Source organism: Oncorhynchus keta, chromosome 37 (genome assembly GCF_023373465.1).
Source record: "Oncorhynchus keta strain PuntledgeMale-10-30-2019 chromosome 37, Oket_V2, whole genome shotgun sequence".
NCBI classification, from domain to species: Eukaryota; Metazoa; Chordata; class Actinopteri; order Salmoniformes; family Salmonidae; genus Oncorhynchus; species Oncorhynchus keta.
In genome coordinates this window covers 1,245,433-1,264,779 of record NC_068457.1, presented here as the reverse complement: position 1 = coordinate 1,264,779, position 19,347 = coordinate 1,245,433, and the positions used below count along the sequence as shown (strand labels likewise).

At 41.8% G+C, this 19,347-nt stretch overlaps 1 protein-coding gene across 1 annotated transcript in view; it reads left to right on the top strand.

Annotated features, from left to right (window-relative positions):
• LOC118370045 (fer-1-like protein 4) overlaps window positions 1–19,347 on the top strand; it is a 101,239-nt gene that overhangs the window by 12,096 nt on the left and 69,796 nt on the right. Inside the window, 16 exon segments of the mRNA XM_035754803.2 lie at window positions 7,514–7,613; window positions 7,816–7,910; window positions 8,096–8,137; window positions 8,527–8,694; window positions 8,772–8,832; window positions 9,199–9,330; window positions 10,214–10,276; window positions 10,496–10,580; window positions 10,812–10,974; window positions 12,733–12,916; window positions 16,017–16,203; window positions 17,492–17,764; window positions 17,955–18,058; window positions 18,215–18,323; window positions 18,843–19,035; window positions 19,164–19,284. Coding sequence (XP_035610696.2) covers window positions 7,514–7,613; window positions 7,816–7,910; window positions 8,096–8,137; window positions 8,527–8,694; window positions 8,772–8,832; window positions 9,199–9,330; window positions 10,214–10,276; window positions 10,496–10,580; window positions 10,812–10,974; window positions 12,733–12,916; window positions 16,017–16,203; window positions 17,492–17,764; window positions 17,955–18,058; window positions 18,215–18,323; window positions 18,843–19,035; window positions 19,164–19,284 — 2,080 coding nt within the window.

The following is a 19,347-nucleotide window of genomic DNA, read 5'->3' as shown; positions in this document are numbered from 1 at the left end:
TGACTTCAAAATCTGGGGTGTGAACTACGTTTCTATTCAAGCGTTGATCGACATGGTAATGGCTCTATAGTATTGGAGAAAAGTTGAAAAAACTGACCCTCCGTTACATTGTGAAGTGTCATGCCGTAACGAACAGCACGCATAAAGCAACTCTTTCTGTCTTACAATCTCTCTCCACCAGGTGTAGCACTTCTCTCATCGTTTGAAAACAAGAGATGGACAGTGACGGGGTTAAGGGGGGATACCTAGTCATGTTTTGCGTCATCACCGCAAGCGATCAGGACTCTCAAAGCCACTGTTTACTTCTGAAGATCACTTTAGCACCGCCCTAAAAACCCGATTCAAATTTGACACAAACCTTCAAATAGGTATGTAATTTATTTACATTGTAGAGGCGAAAAGGTGATAAGTTGGACAGATCGAGTGGAAAAAAGCTGTTTCCCCACAAGACATCTCTCCTTCTCACTATCACGCAGTAGTTTTGCTTCTCCACCCGCCATTTTTTAAAAAGACCCGACGGAGCTCATTGCCTTCCTGAATCATGCAGAAACAGGCAGCGTGGAGGTCTCGACATGGATTTTATTGGAAAGGGGAAAATTGTGCTTTACAATGTTATTGACATTACAGTTGATCTGCAAGTATTGGGAGCTAAAATATGGTCAATTGTACGATGTACAAAAGTGAGTGAATTTACGTTACCGCTTCTAGCTAGTCCTACCCACCAATGGTGGAATTGCTATCCAGCTCCCTTATTTAGCGCACCTAGCATTCCCTCATTTTGTGCTAACTGCCCTGTCCAACTGGTGCTACAGCCAAAGGGACATGCAAGACCAGAGAAAGACGCCACCCACGTGACTTTCTTCGTCCTAGCTCAAGCTAGGCTACTAGCCCACGAGGCAAATGCCAGCTAGCTAACTACCAGTTTAACTAACTAACAGCTTAGCTAAAACTAAAACCTCACAGCTAACCTTGTGCTTACTAAACTGACCAACCTCATGGTGATAAGGTCAGAGAAACTCCAAAAGTGAAGGAAGACGCCATCCACCTTGCTTCCCCGCGGCTTAAGCTAGGCTACTAACCCACACAGCTAACGTCAGCTAGCTAACTGCCATCTAGCAACTGCTAGCTTAGCTCTCATATTTATTTCACCTAGCAATCAGTTGCTTTGTGCTTACTAATGGAACCAGTCCCATCACACAGTGATCCGGTCTGACGAGATTACGAAAAACAGGCTAGCTAACTAACCAAGGCGAGCTGTGCCACTGTTAGCTTAAGATAGGCCAAATGCCCGCACGGTTTACCTCTGCTAGCACACTGCTAGCTTATCTCTCTTGTATGGGCTAAAGCCCACACGGCTAATGTCAGCTAGCTTACAAAGCTACCAAACTTTCTCCCTGCGATATGGCTACTCTCACCACATTCACAAGTCAACTCTAACAAGGCTAAGGACCCCACACCTTGTCCGTGCGCATGCAGGTCTTTGATTTCAGACAAGGATTCATATTCCCTTTGTATTTCATGTCTGGGGGTTGAGCAGGGCCACATCTTGTTCGATAACCCTGAATCTTGCTCGCATTGTAGTGTGCTGCTAGAGGAAAAAGTCTACAACTTTTTTTTTTACAAAGAGAGTCCCTGTCAAGGGCTGATCTAGTTCGGACATGTATTGAATAAAAGAGCCCAGACTGCTGACAGCTAGCTAAATACTGCTAGCTCAGCTAAATTAAACACTGTGTGTTACCACGCTCAAACCCATGGGTAGGGGCATGTTAAAACAGCCCCAGGCTAACATTGATGATCTTTATGGCCTTCCTGTAACATCGGGTGGTGTAGGTGTCCTGGAGGGCAGGTAGTTTGCCCCCGGTGATGCGTTGTGCAGACCTCACTACCCTCTGGAGAGCCTTACGGTTGAGGGCGGAGCAGTTGCCGTACCAGGCGGTGATACAGCCCGCCAGGATGCTCTCGATTGTGCATCTGTAGAAGTTTGTGAGTGCTTTTGGTGACAAGCCAAATTTCTTCAGCCTCCTGAGGTTGAAGAGGCGCTGCTGCGCCTTCTTCACGACGCTGTCAGTGTGAGTGGACCAATTCAGTTTGTCTGTGATGTGTATGCCGAGGAACTTAAAACTTGCTACCCTCTCCACTACTGTTCCATCGATGTGGATAGGGGGTGTTCCCTCTGCTGTTTCCTGAAGTCCACAATCATCTCCTTAGTTTTGTTGACGTTGAGTGTGAGGTTATTTTCCTGACACCACACTCCGAGGGCCCTCACCTCCTCCCTGTAGGCCGTCTCGTCGTTGTTGGTAATCAAGCCTACCACTGTTGTGTCGTCCGCAAACTTGATGATTGAGTTGGAGGCGTGCGTGGCCACGCAGTCGTGAACAGGGAGTACAGGAGAGGGCTCAGAACGCACCCTTGTGGGGCCCCGTGTTGAGGATCAGCGGGGAGGAGATGTTGTTGCCTACCCTCACCACCTGGGGCGGCCCGTCAGGAAGTCCAGTACCCAGTTGCACAGGGCGGGGTCGAGACCCAGGGTCTCGAGCTTGATGACGAGCTTGGAGGGTACTATGGTGTTGAATGCCGAGCTGTAGTCGATGAACAGCATTCTCACATAGGTATTCCTCTTGTCCAGGTGGGTTAGGGCAGTGTGCAGTGTGGTTGAGATTGCATCGTCTGTGGACCTATTTGGGCGGTAAGCAAATTGGAGTGGGTCTAGGGTGTCAGGTAGGGTGGAGGTGATATGGTCCTTGACTAGTCTCTCAAAGCACTTCATGATGACGGAAGTGAGTGTTACGGGGCGGTAGTCGTTTAGCTCAGTTACCTTAGCTTTCTTGGGAACAGGAACAATGGTGGCCCTCTTGAAGCATGTGGGAACAGCAGACTGGTATAGGGATTGATTGAATATGTCCGTAAACACACCGGCCAGCTGGTCTGCGCATGCTCTGAGGGCGCGGCTGGGGATGCCGTCTGGGCCTGCAGCCCAGCCCATTTAATAATGGGAATTGATGGGAAATGATGTAAATATATCACTAGCCACTTTAAACAATGCTACCTTATATAATGTTACTTACCCTACATTATTCATCTCATATGCATATGTATATACTGTACTCTACATCATCGACTGCATCCTTATGTAATACATGTATCACTAGCCACTTTAACTATGCCACTTTGTTTACTTTGTCTACATACTCATCTCATATGTATATACTGTACTACCATCTACTGTATGCTGCTCTGTACCATCACTCATTCATATATCCTTATGTACATATTCCTTATCCCCTTACACTGTGTATAAGACAGTAGTTTTGGAATTATTAGTTAGATTACTTGTTGGTTATCACTGCATTGTCGGAACTAGAAGCACAAACATTTCGCTACACTGCATTAACATCTGCTAACCATGTGTATGTGACAAATAAAATTTGATTTGACATTAGCTGGGCTAACATCACAGTTGTCACTAAGCACTGTTCGTACTCCAAGGGCACAGGGCCTAGTTCTTTAAATATAGAGGTTGAATATCTAGAACACCACCAGAGTGTCGGAGCACACCATCTCTGTCAGCTCACTGCCAAAAGGGAGAATTGATGCTCATGTGCAGTTCATCCCTGTGCACTATCCACGATTGCAAGGAGATGCAGAGTTCAGTTCGCCATTAAACCACCCATTTTCTACTGGATAAATCTTCCATCCTCATTCAGATCAGCTGGCCCTCTGGGCCTGGCCCGTGAATGGATGAATCTAAATGCGACAGGGCCTGCCACTTAAGGTTGTTGCGGGTGCCAGGGCCCCTTCCACATGTTCACTGTATGACAATAAGTGCTGTGTATCCGAAGTGATATGCTTTTTACAAAACAATACAGGAAGAAAACATCCACTTGTATGTCATTTCATGAAGGGTGTGCATCGTTTATGCCCAGTTTAAAGCCTTTAGTCCCGCCATGGAACCCCAAGCCGAATACAACAGGTGTAGTAGACCTTACCGTGAAATGCTTACTTACAAGCCCTTTACCAACAATGCAGTTTTAAGAAAAATAAGAGTTAAGAAAAGATTTACGAAATAAACTAAAGTAAAAAAATGTAACACAATAAAATAACAATAATGAGCGATATATAAAGCATTGGGATAGTATTCAGACCCCTTGACTTTGTTGTTACATTTCAGCCTTATTTTAAAATGGATTAAATAAAAAAAGATCTTCATCAATCTACACACAATACCCCATAATGACAAAGTGAAAACAGTTTTCTAGTTTTTATTTAAGCAAATGTATTAAAAATAAAAAACATATCTTATTTACATAAGTATTCAGACCCTTTGCTATGAGACTCGAAATTGAGCTCAGGTGCATCCTGTTTCCATTGATCATCCTTGAGATGTTTCAACAACTTGATTGGAGCCCATCTGTGGTAAATTCAATTGATTGGACATGATTTGGGGCAGCAGGGTAGCCTAGTGGTTAGAGCGTTGGACTAGTAACCGAAAGTTAAAATCCCCAAGCTGACATGGTACAAATCTGTCGTTCTGCCCCTGAACAGGCAGTTAACCCACTGTTCCTAGGCCGTCATTGAAAATAAGAATTTGTTCTTAACTGACTTGCCTAGTTAAATAAAGGTAAAATACATTTGGAAAGGCACACACCGGTCTATATAAGGTCCCACAGTTGACAGTGCATGTTAGCGCAAAAACCAAGCCACGAGGTCGAAGGAATTGTCCGTAGAGCTCAGATACAGAATTGTGTCGAGGCACAGATCTGTGGAAGGGTACCAAAACATTTTTGCAGCATTGAAGGTCCCCAAGAAAACGTCATTCTTAAATTGAAGAAGTTTGGAACCACCAAGACTCTTCCTAGAGCTGGCCAAACTGAGCAATCGGGGGAGAAGGGCCTTGGTCAGGGAGGTGATCAAGAACCTGATGGTCACTCTGACAGAGCTCTAGAGATCCTCTATGGAGGTGGGAGAAACTTCCAGAAGGACAACCATACCTGCAGCACTCCACCAATCAAGCATTTAAGGTAGTTTGGCCAGACGGAGGCCACTCCACAGTAAAAGGCACATGATAGCCCGCTTGGAATTTGCCAAAAAACAAGACTCTCAAACCATGAGAAACAAGATTATCTGTTCACGTCTGTCAAGCGTCACGTCTGGAGGAAACCTGGCACCATCCCTACTGTGAAGCATGGTGGTGGAAGCATCATGCCGTGGGGATGTTTTTCAGTGGCAGGGACTGGGAGACTAGTCAGGCTCAAGGCAAACATGAATGGAGCAAAGTGCAGAGTTCCTTGATGAAAACCTGCTCCAGAGCGCTCAGGACTTCAGACTAGGGCAAAAGTTCACCTTCCAACAGGACAATGACCCTAAGCACACAGCCAAGACAACGCAGGTGTGACCTTGAGTGGCCCAGCAAGAGTCCGATCACAGAAGAATGGGAGAAACTTCCCAAATACAGGTGTTCCAAGCCTGTAGCGTCATACCCAAGAAGACTCAAAGCTGTAATCGCTGCCAAAGGTGCTTCAACAAAGTACTGAGTAAAGGGTCTGAATACTAAACGTGATACTTTATTTATTTATTTATTTATTTATAATAAATGTGCTAAAATGTATAAAAACCTGTTTTTCTTTTGTCATTATGGGGTTTTGTGTGTAGACTGATGAGGAAAATATACTATTTAATACATTTTAGAATAAGGCGTTAACATAACAAACTGTGGAAAAAGTGAAGTGGTCAAGTCAATTGGCGGGGTTATGGGTTAGTCAAGGTATTTGAGGTAATATGTACATGTAGGTAGGGGTAAAGTGACTATGTATACAGTTGAAGTCAGAAGTTTACATGCACTTAGGTTGGAGTCATTAAAACTCGTTTATCAACAACTCCACAAATTTCTTGTTAACAAACTATATTTTTGGCAAGTTGGTTATGACATCTACTTTGAGCATGACACAAGTCATTTTTCTAACAATTGTTTACAAACAAATTATTTCACATATAAGTCCCTGTATCACAATTCCAGTGGGTCAGAAGTTGACATACACTAAGTTGACTGTGCCTTTAAACAACATGGAAAATTCCAGAAAATGATGTCATGGCTTTAGAAGCTTCTGATAGGTTAATGTTTAAATGTATTTGGCTAAGGTGTATGTAAACGTCCGACTTCAACTGCAGATAATAAACAGCGAGTAGCAGCAGTGTAAAAAAGGGGGGGTCAATGCAAATAGTCCGGATAGCCATTTGATTAGCTGTTCAGCAGTCTATGGCTTCGGGGTCGAAGCTGTTAAGGCGCCTTTTGGACCGAGACTTCATGCTCTTGTACCGCTTGCCATGCGGTAGCGGAGAAAACAGTCTATGACTTGGGTGACCAGAGTTTGAAAAATGTTTGGGCCTTCCTCTGACACCACCTGGTATAGAGGTCCTAAATTGCAGGAAGCTTGGCCCCAGTGATGTACTGGGCCCTATGCAGTAGCACTTTGAGGCGGTGATGCAACCATGCTCTCGATGGTGCAGCTGTATAACTTTTTGACGATCTGAGGACCCATGCCAAATATTTTAAGTCTCCTGAGGGGAATAGGTGTTGTTGTGCCCTCTTCACGACTGTCTTGGTGTGTTTGGACCATGATAGTTTGTTGGTGATGTGGACACCAAGGAATTTGAAACTCTCAACCTGCTCCGCTACAGCCCCGTCGATGAGAATGGGGGCGTGCTCGGCCCTCCTTTTCCTCTAGTCTGTGATCATTTCCTTTGTCTTGATCACATTGAGGGAGAGGTTGTTGTCCTGGCACCACACGGACAGGTCTCTGACCTCCTCCCTATAGGCTGTCTCAACGGTGTCGGTTATCAGGCCTACCACCGCTGTGTTGTCAGCAAACTTAATGAAGATATTGGAGTCGTGCTTGGCCACGCAGTCATGTGTAAACAAGGAGTACAGCAGTATAGGAAGGAACTAAGCACACACCCCTGTCTATTGTGCTCTAAGCTACAGTATTTCATACCAGCCTTGAGAGCCGATGGAAAGCGTGAGTGCCTCTCTTTCAAAACTGCTTTGCTACTTGCCCTTACTTCTGCAAATCAAGAAGTGTGTGAGCTGCATGCAGTTCATTACTTGTGCCTGCAATTTGCCCTGGGGTTATCTAAGGTTACCCTACAGCCGGTCCTACAATTGCTTCAGATTAGAATGCTTTTCACCCCCCTGCCTTTCTCCTCTCTGGAGGAAGAACAGAACAGTTTTTGTCCAGTGCCCACTTTACGCATCTATATGGACACGAGGAGAGTTTTAAGGAGGATTAACCAGCTTTTTGTCTCCTCGGCACCTCACACAAGTAAACCTCTCCGCAGTCCAACCTGTCAACCTTACAGTATGTAGAGTTTGTGACCAACCTTTCTTCACTGAGAGGAAAAATAAATCCCAACAAAAGACAAATGCTGAATTTAATCTATTGTTTAATTCAATTGATATATATAATATGCATATATGGAGGGGTGATCGAACACTGTTTGACCGTGATATCTCCCACAGGCTCCTGGGTAAATTAATCATCAGTCTCCAGCATGTGGTGACCTCTGGGAGACTGATACTCCGAGAGCCACTGACAGACAGCAACCACAGCCAGACAAATGTAAGTCAAACACATACCCAAGTGGAGGCTTCTTCAGGGAGGATACCGAGAATGAACCTCCACTTTACTGTGGAATGCATTTTTTAAATGTATGATCCTGGTACACACACACACACACACACAAACACAAACACAAACACACACAAACACACGCAGGTTTATTTATCTATAAAGGCACTTTTTATATACTTCATATGTTCAGATATACATAGAGCTGGACGTACGATACCACCCTGTGCAAGGTGCTGCCGGTGGATGGGAGGGTGAGGAATTCCTCAATGTGGAAGACAATGATGAGTGAGTGAAAGAATAGTACTGCCCCATTTCGTCCACCATATTTGTCTATATTTGATAACAGATTGCATGCTCACCGACGTTGTTATATTCTTCCTAATGTTGATGAATTAATATATCATTATATATATTTTTTTTAAATCTTCAAGTCACATATCAAACTCTCTTCTCATTTCCCCCCTTCTCAGCTCAGGTCTTTTTATCAGAAACTCAGGTTTTGCTGAACCTAGGTAAGTCCTAGACACTATAATTGAGAGATTATTGAGGAGTGCTCAAATTTGATTGATTGATGCCATTCTGAGATAAGATCACATTCAGTTTGGCCTTTCTAGGGAGTTTTTCCTAGCACACCGTGCTTCTACACCTGCATTGCTTGCTGTTTGGGGTTTTAGGCTGGGTTTCTGTACAGCACTTTGAGATATCAGCTGATGTACGAAGGGCTATATAAATACATTTGATTTGATTTGATTTGATTTGATGAACTCTAGTCATATGGAATGTTTCTGTGGACGATTTCTCAAGTGTTAGACATTTTGTTCATTTGTCCAGACACCTGTATTTGTATTTCTTAGCGTATTTCACATGACAATGATCCAAATGATGATACTCTGACTCTCAGGTTAAAACAGGGTCTGCGACCCGAGAAACTCGACCGAGAGACCAGGAAACTAGGGCGTGGTCTGGTCAAAACCGGGGACGAGGATGATGAAGACGATGACGAGGATGATGACGATTATGATATATCAGACATGGAGTCTGCCAACATAATGTTCACGCCCCTTTTAAGGTGTCTTTTGTCTCTTGTTTCTGTAGAGGAATTTTTAGACACGATTATATTTTTATGCTGAGTTGTCTGTGTTTTAGTCGTTGCAGACCTCTTTCAAAGCATGTGCTTGCCGCCACACCTCGAGTACAGAGCTTCCAGGTGAGTGATGAAAGTTGTGGAGGAAAAGGAAAAGTTTCCCCCAACACCATTATTAAGAGATGTTTATGTCACCCTTTAAAAAGCACTGGTTTATGTAATATTTGACATTGGTGGTTATGTTACAGTTATGGCACATTTATGACTCCTTGATAGAGCATGACATACAGTTCTAGATGATTTGTGACACAATAATATAGTGATTTTGAAGCCTTTATTAATGCTTGATAAGGCCTTCATGAATTGCACTTAATTTAAAGCGGGACAAAGTTGGGTCCATCTCATCTTTATGATCACACCATTATTTGTCCCATGAAAAACGTAATTTCAAGACCAGCACCTTAAAGTCTCTTTCGCTCTTTCTCTCAGGTTAATGTGAATGTATTGGAGGCCCAGAAACTGGTGGGCGTGAACATAAACCCAGCCGTGTACATCAGAGTGGGAGAAGTGAAGAAGAAAACCGCTACACAGAAGTCCACCAACTGTCCATTCTACAATGAGGTGGGCTATTTAACCCTGAGTCTCAGGGGTGTAGAATATATACTCAACACCATTTGTGTTTGGACAGTGAAGCTAAAATGTTACATTTGTCTTTATACTCCAGCATTTTGAATTTGAAATCAAATATTTCATATGAGTCGACATTTCAGAATGTCACCTTTTATTTGAGGGTATTTTCATGCATATCTTTTTCACCAGATAATGTTTTGCTCAATAGGAACTGAATGGTGAATAATGTATTGTGTCATTTTGGAGTCACTTTTATTGTAAGTAAGATTAGAAGATTTTTCTGAACACTTCTAAATTAATTTGGATACTAGTGCTACCATGATTATGGATAATCATGAATGAACTGTGAATAGGGATGAGTGAGAAAGTTACATAGGCACAAATTCACAAAATGCTAAACTCTCCTGTAATTATTATTCAGGATTCATTTATGATTTTTCTTAATCATGACATTATCAGGATTAATTTGTGTTCAGAAACATCTTATCTACCAAACTAAATGACTCCAGTCATTATTCACAGATCAGCTCCTATTGGGAAAAACATAACCTAAAACACAACTGAAACAAATTGCAAATACTTATGACTTCTTCAAATGGGGGGGGGGCTAGATAATGCTTTCATTTATAAACAGTAAAACCGATATGTGTGAAAATACCCTCAAATAATACCCTCGTATGCAACATTTGATCCAAAATCCAAAATGCTAGAGTATAGAGACAAATAAAAAATGTTTACTTCACTGTCCAAATACATATGATGTTGAGTGTAATCGAATAAGATCATTTACTTTATATGTGGTGGTATCCAAGAGACTCTTTACTTAAGGTTTACATTTCCCACATGTTACTTCAATGTTTCTTTCCTCTCTCAGAACTTCATGTTTGAGTTCCAGGAGACACAAGATGTTCTGTTTGATAAAGTTATTGAGATAACGGTAAGTTGTAAAATTAGTTAGTTGTATGTCTCGTCTCGACTTGACATTTTTGATCATCAGAATTTGATTCAATATATATCAGCGTAAAGTGAAAGGAGGTATCTTTGTCCTGAAGCAGCATTTGCACACTGGAACCACAGGATCATGTGGTGTGACCGGATCAGTTAAGATAATGTAATGTTATCCTTGGATATACTGAGCCTTTGTTTTACCACATAGGTTGTTCACAAAAAGATGCTGGGATTAATGATGACACTTATCGGCACCTTCAAAATTGACATCAGCACTGTGTACAGTCAGCAAGGTAAACAGGATATGACACACAAACTTGGAAGCATGTATAAAATGGATGATAAACTCTGTGGTGCCCTTATAAGACTATGATTTAAAGGTTAAAGGGAATAGTCCTTATTCTTTCAATATTGGAACTTTAGGGAGTTGGGATAGTCATTCATTTTGACATCACTATTCAATAGAAATATCAGCCATTGTATTTTTTTTACTCATAAAGAAGTCTCTCTTTCTGTCGCAACAGAGCACAGGTTCTACCAGAAATGGGCTCCCCTTACTGATCCCAGTGACACCCGGACAGGGATAAAAGGTTTTGTGAAGTGCACCTTGAGTGTTGTGATGAAAGGAGACGCAATGGGAATGCCCAGTTTGCCTCCTTTAGGCAATCAGAACAATGACATTGAGACGTAAGTCATATGCCTCCTAAGACAAATGCTTAACATTTTATTAGCCATGGAGACTACTCCTTGGTGGGTGGTGTTTATAACTCACTTTAAGCTAAACTCAGCAAAAAAAGAAACGTCCTCTCACTGTCAACTGTGTTTACTTTCAGCAAACTTAACATGTGTAAATATTTGTATGAACAGAACAAGATTCAACAACTGCGACATAAACTGCACAAGTTCCACAGACGTGACAAACAGAAATGGAATAATGTGTCCCTGAACAAAATCAAAAGTAACAGTCAGTATCTGGTGTGGCCACCAGCTGCATTAAGTACTGTAGTGCATCTCCTCCTCATGGACTGCACCAGATCTACCAGTTCTTGCTGTGGGATGTTACCCCACTCAACCACCAAGGCACCTGCAAGTTCCTGGACATTTCTGGGGGGAATGGCCCTCGCACTCACCCTCCGATCCAACTGGTCCCAGACGTACTCAATGGGATTGAGATCCGGCTCTTCGCTGGCAATGGCAGAACACTGACAATTCTGTCTTGCAGGAAATCACGCACAGAACGAGCAGTATGGCTGGTGGCATTGTCATGCTGTAGGGTCATGTCAGGATGAGCCTGCAGGAAGGGTACCACATGAGAGAGGAGGATGTCTTCCCTGTAATGCACAGCGTTGAGATTGTCTGCAATGATAACAAGCTCAGTCCGATGATGCTGTGACACAACGCCCCAGAACATGACGGACCCTCCACCTCCATATCGATCCCTCTCCAGTGAACAGGCCTCGGTGTAACGCTCATTCCTTTGACGATAAACACAAATCTGTCCTTCACCCCTGTTGAGACAAAACCGCGACTCATCAGTGAAGAGCACTTTTTGCCAGTCCTGTCTGGTCCAGTGATGTTGGGTTTGTGCCCATAGGCAACGTTGTTGCCGGTGATGTCTGGTGAGGACCTGCCTTACAATAGGCTTACAAGCCCTCAGCCCAGCCTCTCTCAGCCTATTGTAGACAGTCTGAGCACTGATGGAGGGATTGTGCGTTCCTGGTGTAACTCGGGCAGTTGTTGTTGCCATCCTGTACCTGTCCCGCAGGTGTGATGTTCAGATGTACCGATCCTGTGCAGGTGTTGATACTTGTGGTCTGCCACTGCGAGGACGATAAGCTGTCCATCCTGTCTCCCTGTAGCGTTGTCTTAGGCATCTTACAGTTCGGACATTGCAATTTATTGCCCTTGCCACATCTGCAGTCCTCCTGCCTCCTTGCAGCATGCCTAAGGCACATTCACGCAGATGAGCAGGGACCGTGGCCATCTTTCTTTCGGTGTTTTTCAGAGTCAGTAGAAAGGCCTCTTTAGTGTCCTAAGTTTTCATAACTGTGACCTTAATTGCCTACCGTCTGTAAGCTTTTAGTGTCTTAACGACCGTTCCACAGGTGCATGTTCATGAATTATTTGTGGTTCATTGAACAAGCATGGGAAACAGTGTTTAAACCCTTTACAATGAAGATCTGTGAAGTTATTCAGATTATCTTTGAAAGACAGGGTCCTGAAAAAGTGATATTTCTTTTTTTGCTGTGTTTATTGCTTGAAATCATTGGCTGATTTCCCGTTTTTATTTTTCTCCTGCCCCTATTGTTCATTCATTCAACAACAACAAAAATATTGATGCTCACTATTCCTGAATTTGCCTTTCTTAATTGCCTCTGAGGGGATAAGTTAAGTTGTACTGATTTGAATTGAAATTGGGTTCTTGTTGCTTTCCCCTCTGTGTAGGAACCTGCTCTTGCCCAAGAGAATGCCAATGGAGAGGCCCTGGGCTAAGTTCCTGGTGAAGATCTACAAGGCAGAAGGTTTACCCAGTATGAGCGCGGGCTTCCTGGGTAGCTTCTCTAAGATGATGGGGGAGAAGAAGGTCTTCATTGACCCTTACGTGCAGGTCACATTCGCAGGCCAACAGGTACAGGTGCAGGTTCTTTTAATGTTGAATAACAAGGCTTTGATCAATTCCATTTTAATTCAGTTAATTCAGGAAGTAAACTGAAATTCTAATTCCATTTTTGTCATGAGGAAAATGTACTTCCTGAATTGACTGAATTTAAATGGAATTGACCCGAATCTGTTGGATATATGCTAGAAATAAGGTATATCAAACCGATTTCGGTCGCATTCTATTAAATGGTTTAGTTGGTTTTGGTTTTATTCAGTCGTTAGTGCAGGGTTTTCTTTGTTGTGCCAGTTCACATGACAAAATACTGTAGTATACAATTATTATTTTTTAACCTTTATTTAACCAGGGAGTCATGGTAGTGTTTTTGCTAACTTTACTGTAGTATAAATAAATAAAAGAAAACTGCAAAGTATACTATAGTAATTAATGTAGTGTTTTTGTTGTGTACTGTAGTATTTACAGTTAACCATAGTATAAATAATAAATAAAATAAATAAATAAAATAAATAACTGTAGTATATACTATAGTGTAATGTAGTGTTTTGTAGTATACTGTACTATTTACATTTAACAGTTAACAGTTAACTATAGTATAAATAATAAAATAAATAAATAAAATAACTGTAGTATATACTATAGTGTAATGTACTGTTTTTGCGGACTGTAGTATACTGTACTATTTATTGTAGAGTGTTTTTGTTTTATTATATGTGACATGGAAGTGGAGGCTTTCTCCTTCAGGAAACCTACTGGAGAAATAATAAAATAGCAAATTTTAGTAGGTTATGGACATTACTGTAGTAATCTTTCTACAGTGATTTTTTGTGTGTGTGGAAATTCTACAATATACTGACATTCTATAGTTTTTATTTTTGTATTTTTTATTTAAACCTTTATTTTGACAGGGTGTCAATTTTTTATAAAACATTTTTTTTATTGAACTAGGCAAGTCAGTTAAGAACAAATTCTTATTTACAATGACAGCCTAGGAACAGTTAACTTGTCAGCTCAGGGATTCGATCTAGCAGCCTTTCGGTTACTGGCCCAACGCTCTAAGCACTAGGCTGTCTCCTGTCTAACTGTCTCCTGTCTAGGCTGTCTAACTGTCTCCTGTGATAAAACGGCAGCCAAGTGTTTACGATTAAAAGCAGCTGCACTTTGATAAATAGTATCACCATAATCAAGAACAGGTAGAAAGATTGACTGAATAATCTGCTTCCTACTGCTTAGAAAGAGACCAGATCTGTTTATGTAAAAAAAAAAAAAAATTAAAAAAATAATAATTGTCATTCTACATACCAAGGCATTTGTATGCAGGGACTCGTTCAATTAAAGAACCATCCGATGAGTAAAGATGTAATCCAGCTGAATATTTGTTGTTTTGAACGTATTAAGTACGAGTTTTAAATCAGTAAGGACTTCCTGCACAACTGAAAAATCAGACTGTAGTCTTGTCACAGCCAGGCCAGCAGTTAGGGAAATTGCGTACATATTAGTGTCATCTGCATATCGATTCAATTACATTTTGATTGACCAATAGCATTTATATAACAAATGAAAAGAAGAAGTCCTTAGTTTCAACCCCACGAAACACCTTTACGTACTTCAAGAAATTCGGACTTAAAGGACAATTCCACCCAAAACGATCTTCTGGAATTTGTTTCATTAGTCCATTGTTGACATAGTCCCAAAATGTTTTCCTTGTCAGCAATCGAGTTTACAAAAGAAATAGAAAAAGATTGTTTTTGGGTGGAGTTTTCCTTTAACCCCATCAATCACGATGGCGTGAGTTCTGTCACTAAGATAATCATGAAACCATGAACAGGCTTCAGAGCTCAGGCCTATCGAGGACAACTTATTTAATAAAAATGTTCAATAATATCAAACGATTTTGACAGGTCCACGAACAAAGCAGCACATTTAATTTTAGTGTCTAAAGCATTGACAAGATAATTAGCAACTAAAGTGATTGCTGTAATAGTGCTATGCCTAATACCTAAACCATGATTGGTTTACATTCAAGATACATTTCTCAGATAGAAAAGAGAAAAGTTGTTCATTTACCAATGATTCAAGAATCTTAGCTAGACAACGAAGCCTTGAAATGGGGCTATAATTAGGGCCCAGAGTGGCGCAGCAGTCTAAGGCACTGCATCTCATAGCTAGAGGCGTCACTATAGACCCTGGTTCAATTCCAGGTTGTAATCACAACCGGACATGATTGGGAGTCCCATAGGGCTGCGCACAATTGGCCCAGCGTCGTCAGGATTAGGGTTTGGCCGGGGTAGGTTTTCATTGTAAATAAGAATTTGTTCTTAACTGGCCTGCCTAATTAAACATAATGGAGTCTCGGCACAAGAGCTGATTTTCTATACTTTTGGAATATTTCCTGATAACAATGGTAAATAAAAATAATTGGTTACTGAGCCAACATTGATGGGCGTTGCACACTTAACCAGACCAGGATCCAATTTGTCAATAGTAAGTGCTACACATGAACGAGGGACACTACAGTGTGTAGTATAGTATTCTACAGTATACTACATACTTCTCTAGTAAGTACAGCGGTATTATATAGTAAATTGTAATATTTTTTAATATGGGATGTCTCTTCCTTATTTGAGTTCATCTCACCTCGACCCGCCTGGTCTCATACAAGCCATTTATGTCGCCCTGTGATATTCTTTTGTTTCTATGCCTCAACTCCCAACAACACTCACTCTTACAATACACCCACTATTTATTTACTGGGTTGTGGTCCCTTTATTTGTACAGTACACTCTGTCTTTCCTGGTAAGGTAATGGCAAACACACCACTGTTTCCAAACAAATGGAGTGTGTCACTGTGGCTGCCTTGTCACCTCATTCACATCACAGCACAACCCTATATTTTCTTTACTGCATTCCTTCTCTTGATGTACTGTAAGACTAGGGATAGGATTACGATAGCACTTAACCGCTCTCCGGCTTTTGGGAGTTTGTTAAATCAAATAATTAACCTTTATCTAAAATGCAATTAGCCTGATTTTTATAATTTAATTGTAAGACCTACAGTATGTGAATGTATCAATGGACTGCTTCAATTGATAAATACTGCTTTTTATTAAAGGGTGAGACGTCAGTGGAGTCCAACACCAACACTCCTGAGTGGAATGAGCAGATCTCTTTCATCGAGCAGTTTCCTCCCCTTGCCCGGCGAATCAAAGTGCAGATCCTGGATGATGCCAACATTGGCGATGTGGCAGTGGGGACACACTTTCTTGACATGCAGCAAATCTCCAACCCCAACAGAAATGGTAGCATCTGCAGCAGAAGACCTAAACTCTCCCTTTAGCAGACTACTATCGACATAGCTTCTGACCACAAGTTGGATCCTGACCACAACTAGGATCTTGATGGGACTTTGGGCTTAGATGGATCCTAGTTGCGTGAGGTTCCAGTGCCTGCCGTCCTAAATCAATACAGGCCTAAAGTGTGAACGGTTTCATCCCCCAAAAAATCCCTTCAACAAATGCATATCCATAATCTCTAGGAACAATACTTACCACCAGGCAGTTTTACGTTGTCAAGGCTTGAAAATCAGTTCAGTTCGCTACCCAAACCAGATCAAACCAGAAACATGTGGTTTCAAGTGGCCAAGTCACATCATGTGATCTGCTACTGTGGTTAGTGGACGCACTGGGAATTAGACATGAGATCTGATTACATCAGTGAAAAAGTTACGACTTTAGCTTTTCTTCTATGTACTGTAGTTCCTGTAATACGAAAAATTAAGCCATGGCTCGTTGTACAACCGATACACCTACGGGAACCGTGAATGTTTAGAGCGCAACCATTAGTTAAAAGATTTTTTCCCTCTTAAAAAATCTACAATCCTTTTAGAATGATGATTTACCCTTTGCTAAACGGCACCCCAGAATTTGAGGCAACCAATCAACTGTTGTTGAGTCCGACAAGCTTACGTTTTAAACCAATGGAAGCCATTGAGGGCATTGCAAAAATGGATACATTTTCATCCAAAAACAAATTGTTTAAATGGCTAAATAATTAAACAGTGCACCAGGGGTACATGCTATTGGGATTCCTGAAATACACAGCCTGTTGATGGAATTTAATCTGCCACCAATTGTGCAAGTTCTCCCACTTAAAAAGATGAGAGAGTCCTGTAATTTTCATCATAGGTACACTTCAACTATGACAGACAAAATGAGAAAATAAAATCCAGAAAATCACATTGTAGGATTTTTTTTATGAATTCACATTCCACCCTCTTCGTCAACAAATATGTATCACAATGTTAATTAGGCAACATTTTGCCTGTTCATAATGCTGTATGATATAATTACATTACGGTATTATTATGCTGTGTATTATATTGCATTATGCATAGCTCATAACGTTAATGCACTTATAATGCATTATGGAGATGGTGTTTGTAGGAGGTGTTACCGTCTTTGGTCCTGTCTATTACAAATTTGATGTAAACACCCATCTGTCAATTATACTGTATCTCTCAGTAATGTCATTATCCTTCCCTTCTGTTTGGTGTGGTCTCCCTGGGTTCATCCTTTCCATCCTCTCCAGGGTTCAACCCCACCTTTGGCCCGTCCTGGATCAACCTGTACGGCTCCCCCCAGAACTCTGCCCTGGGCGACATCCACCAGGTTCTGAATGAAGGTCTGAGCGAGGGCATCTTCTACCGGGGCCGCATGCTGCTGTCCCTCAGTGTGGAGGTTTACTCCTCCCCCAACAATGCTGCCGTGGAGAACAGCAAGGCCACAGCCGGTGCCAGGAGCGCCCTTGGCAAGCTCTCCCTCAAGAAGAAGAGCCGGAAGTCCAAGGAAAAGAAGCAAGAAGGTAGCAACCAGTTATTGTACAAGTTACAATGGTTGTTGTATTTTGGATTGCAGTGTAGTATGTTGTTTAGTTGATCTGTGCGATGTTGTTTTATGGTATAGTGCAGTGCCATCAGTTAAAGGCTAAGTATAGGAAGGGATGGGTTGTTCTGCGAGCTTGGGTGATTTGTTGTTGTTGGTGTGATGTGTAGCAGCACCCGGCCCTAGTGGGCCTACAGAGGAGTCTGAGGAAGCAGGTACAGAGGTACCCGGGGCTGTGACTGTGGAGGTGGAGGAGATTCATCCCTTGCCTGAGGTCAGCACCGCCTACATCCCCCAGAAACCTAACGCGACAATAAACCCACGCTGACATACCATTTGCTGCATTATTGCTGCCTGATTGTTTAAGTTTGAGTATTTAAGACCCCTCTTCTTGTGTTCTTGTTACAACTTGTCTTATTTTGTCTTACAGAATTTCTTTGGAGAAAAGGATGAATTTTTGCTATTCGCATCCCTCTTTGAAGTGACCATGATTGATCCCATCATTGGAAGCAAGCCAGTGACCTTTGAGTTGTCCATTGGTAATACTGTGACATTTTGCCCACTTTTTCAAGATAAGAAACTAGACATTGCTGGGATTAGTGCCAAGTTAATTAGGAATCATCTAACTATAACATTTACATTACATTACATTTAAGTCATTTAGCAGACGCTCTTATCCAGAGCGACTTACAAATTGGTGCATTCACCTTATGACATCCTAACCTATGTAATGAAATACATTACTGAAATCTGCCCCTGGTGGTGCAGTTACATCCACCTTGAAGTGTTGCAATACAGGTTAACTTTTATATAATAATAATATAATAATATATGTCATTTAGCAGACGCTTTTATCCAAAGCGACTTACAGTCATGTGTGCATACATTCTACATATGGGTGGTCCCGGGAATCGAACCCACTACCCTGGCGTTACAAGCGCCATGCTCTACCAACTGAGCTACAGTGCCCATAATTGTTTTTCTATCAAACATGGATTTTGTCAAGGACTTTTCACTGAGATATATTCTGTGTGTTGTGTATTTTTGGATGTGAACAGGGAACTACGGTAAGGCAGCAGAGGTGGTAGTGAATCCAAAGAAGAGTCAGAGCAGAGAGGATCTAAGCAGTGAGAGACAGTCTCTGTTGGAATCATCAGAAGATGAACTGGAGAGGGAGGATATTCCAATCCCTGGGTCACAGGACAGTTCTATCACTGCTCCAAGAAGACCACAGTTTACTGAGTATGACAGGTAACTCAAAGTCTTATTCATCTGATAAATTATCAACATACAAACTAACAATGGATGCACCCCAGCCAATCTTCCAGATAGATACCAGGGTAGTGTAAATCTTTTATTTTTATTTTTTACATTTACAGATCATTTAGCTGTGTCCCAATGACATATGAGAAGCCTTGTATGTTTCTGTGGACCCATTTTGAGGACCACTGCTTCCGTTACCACAATGTCAACTGGCTGCACAAGATGGCTGATAGGCTGGTAAGTGCTCAGATCTAAATACTGTAACCTGTGCTTAACTTGTGACCTGATCTCCATTGGTTC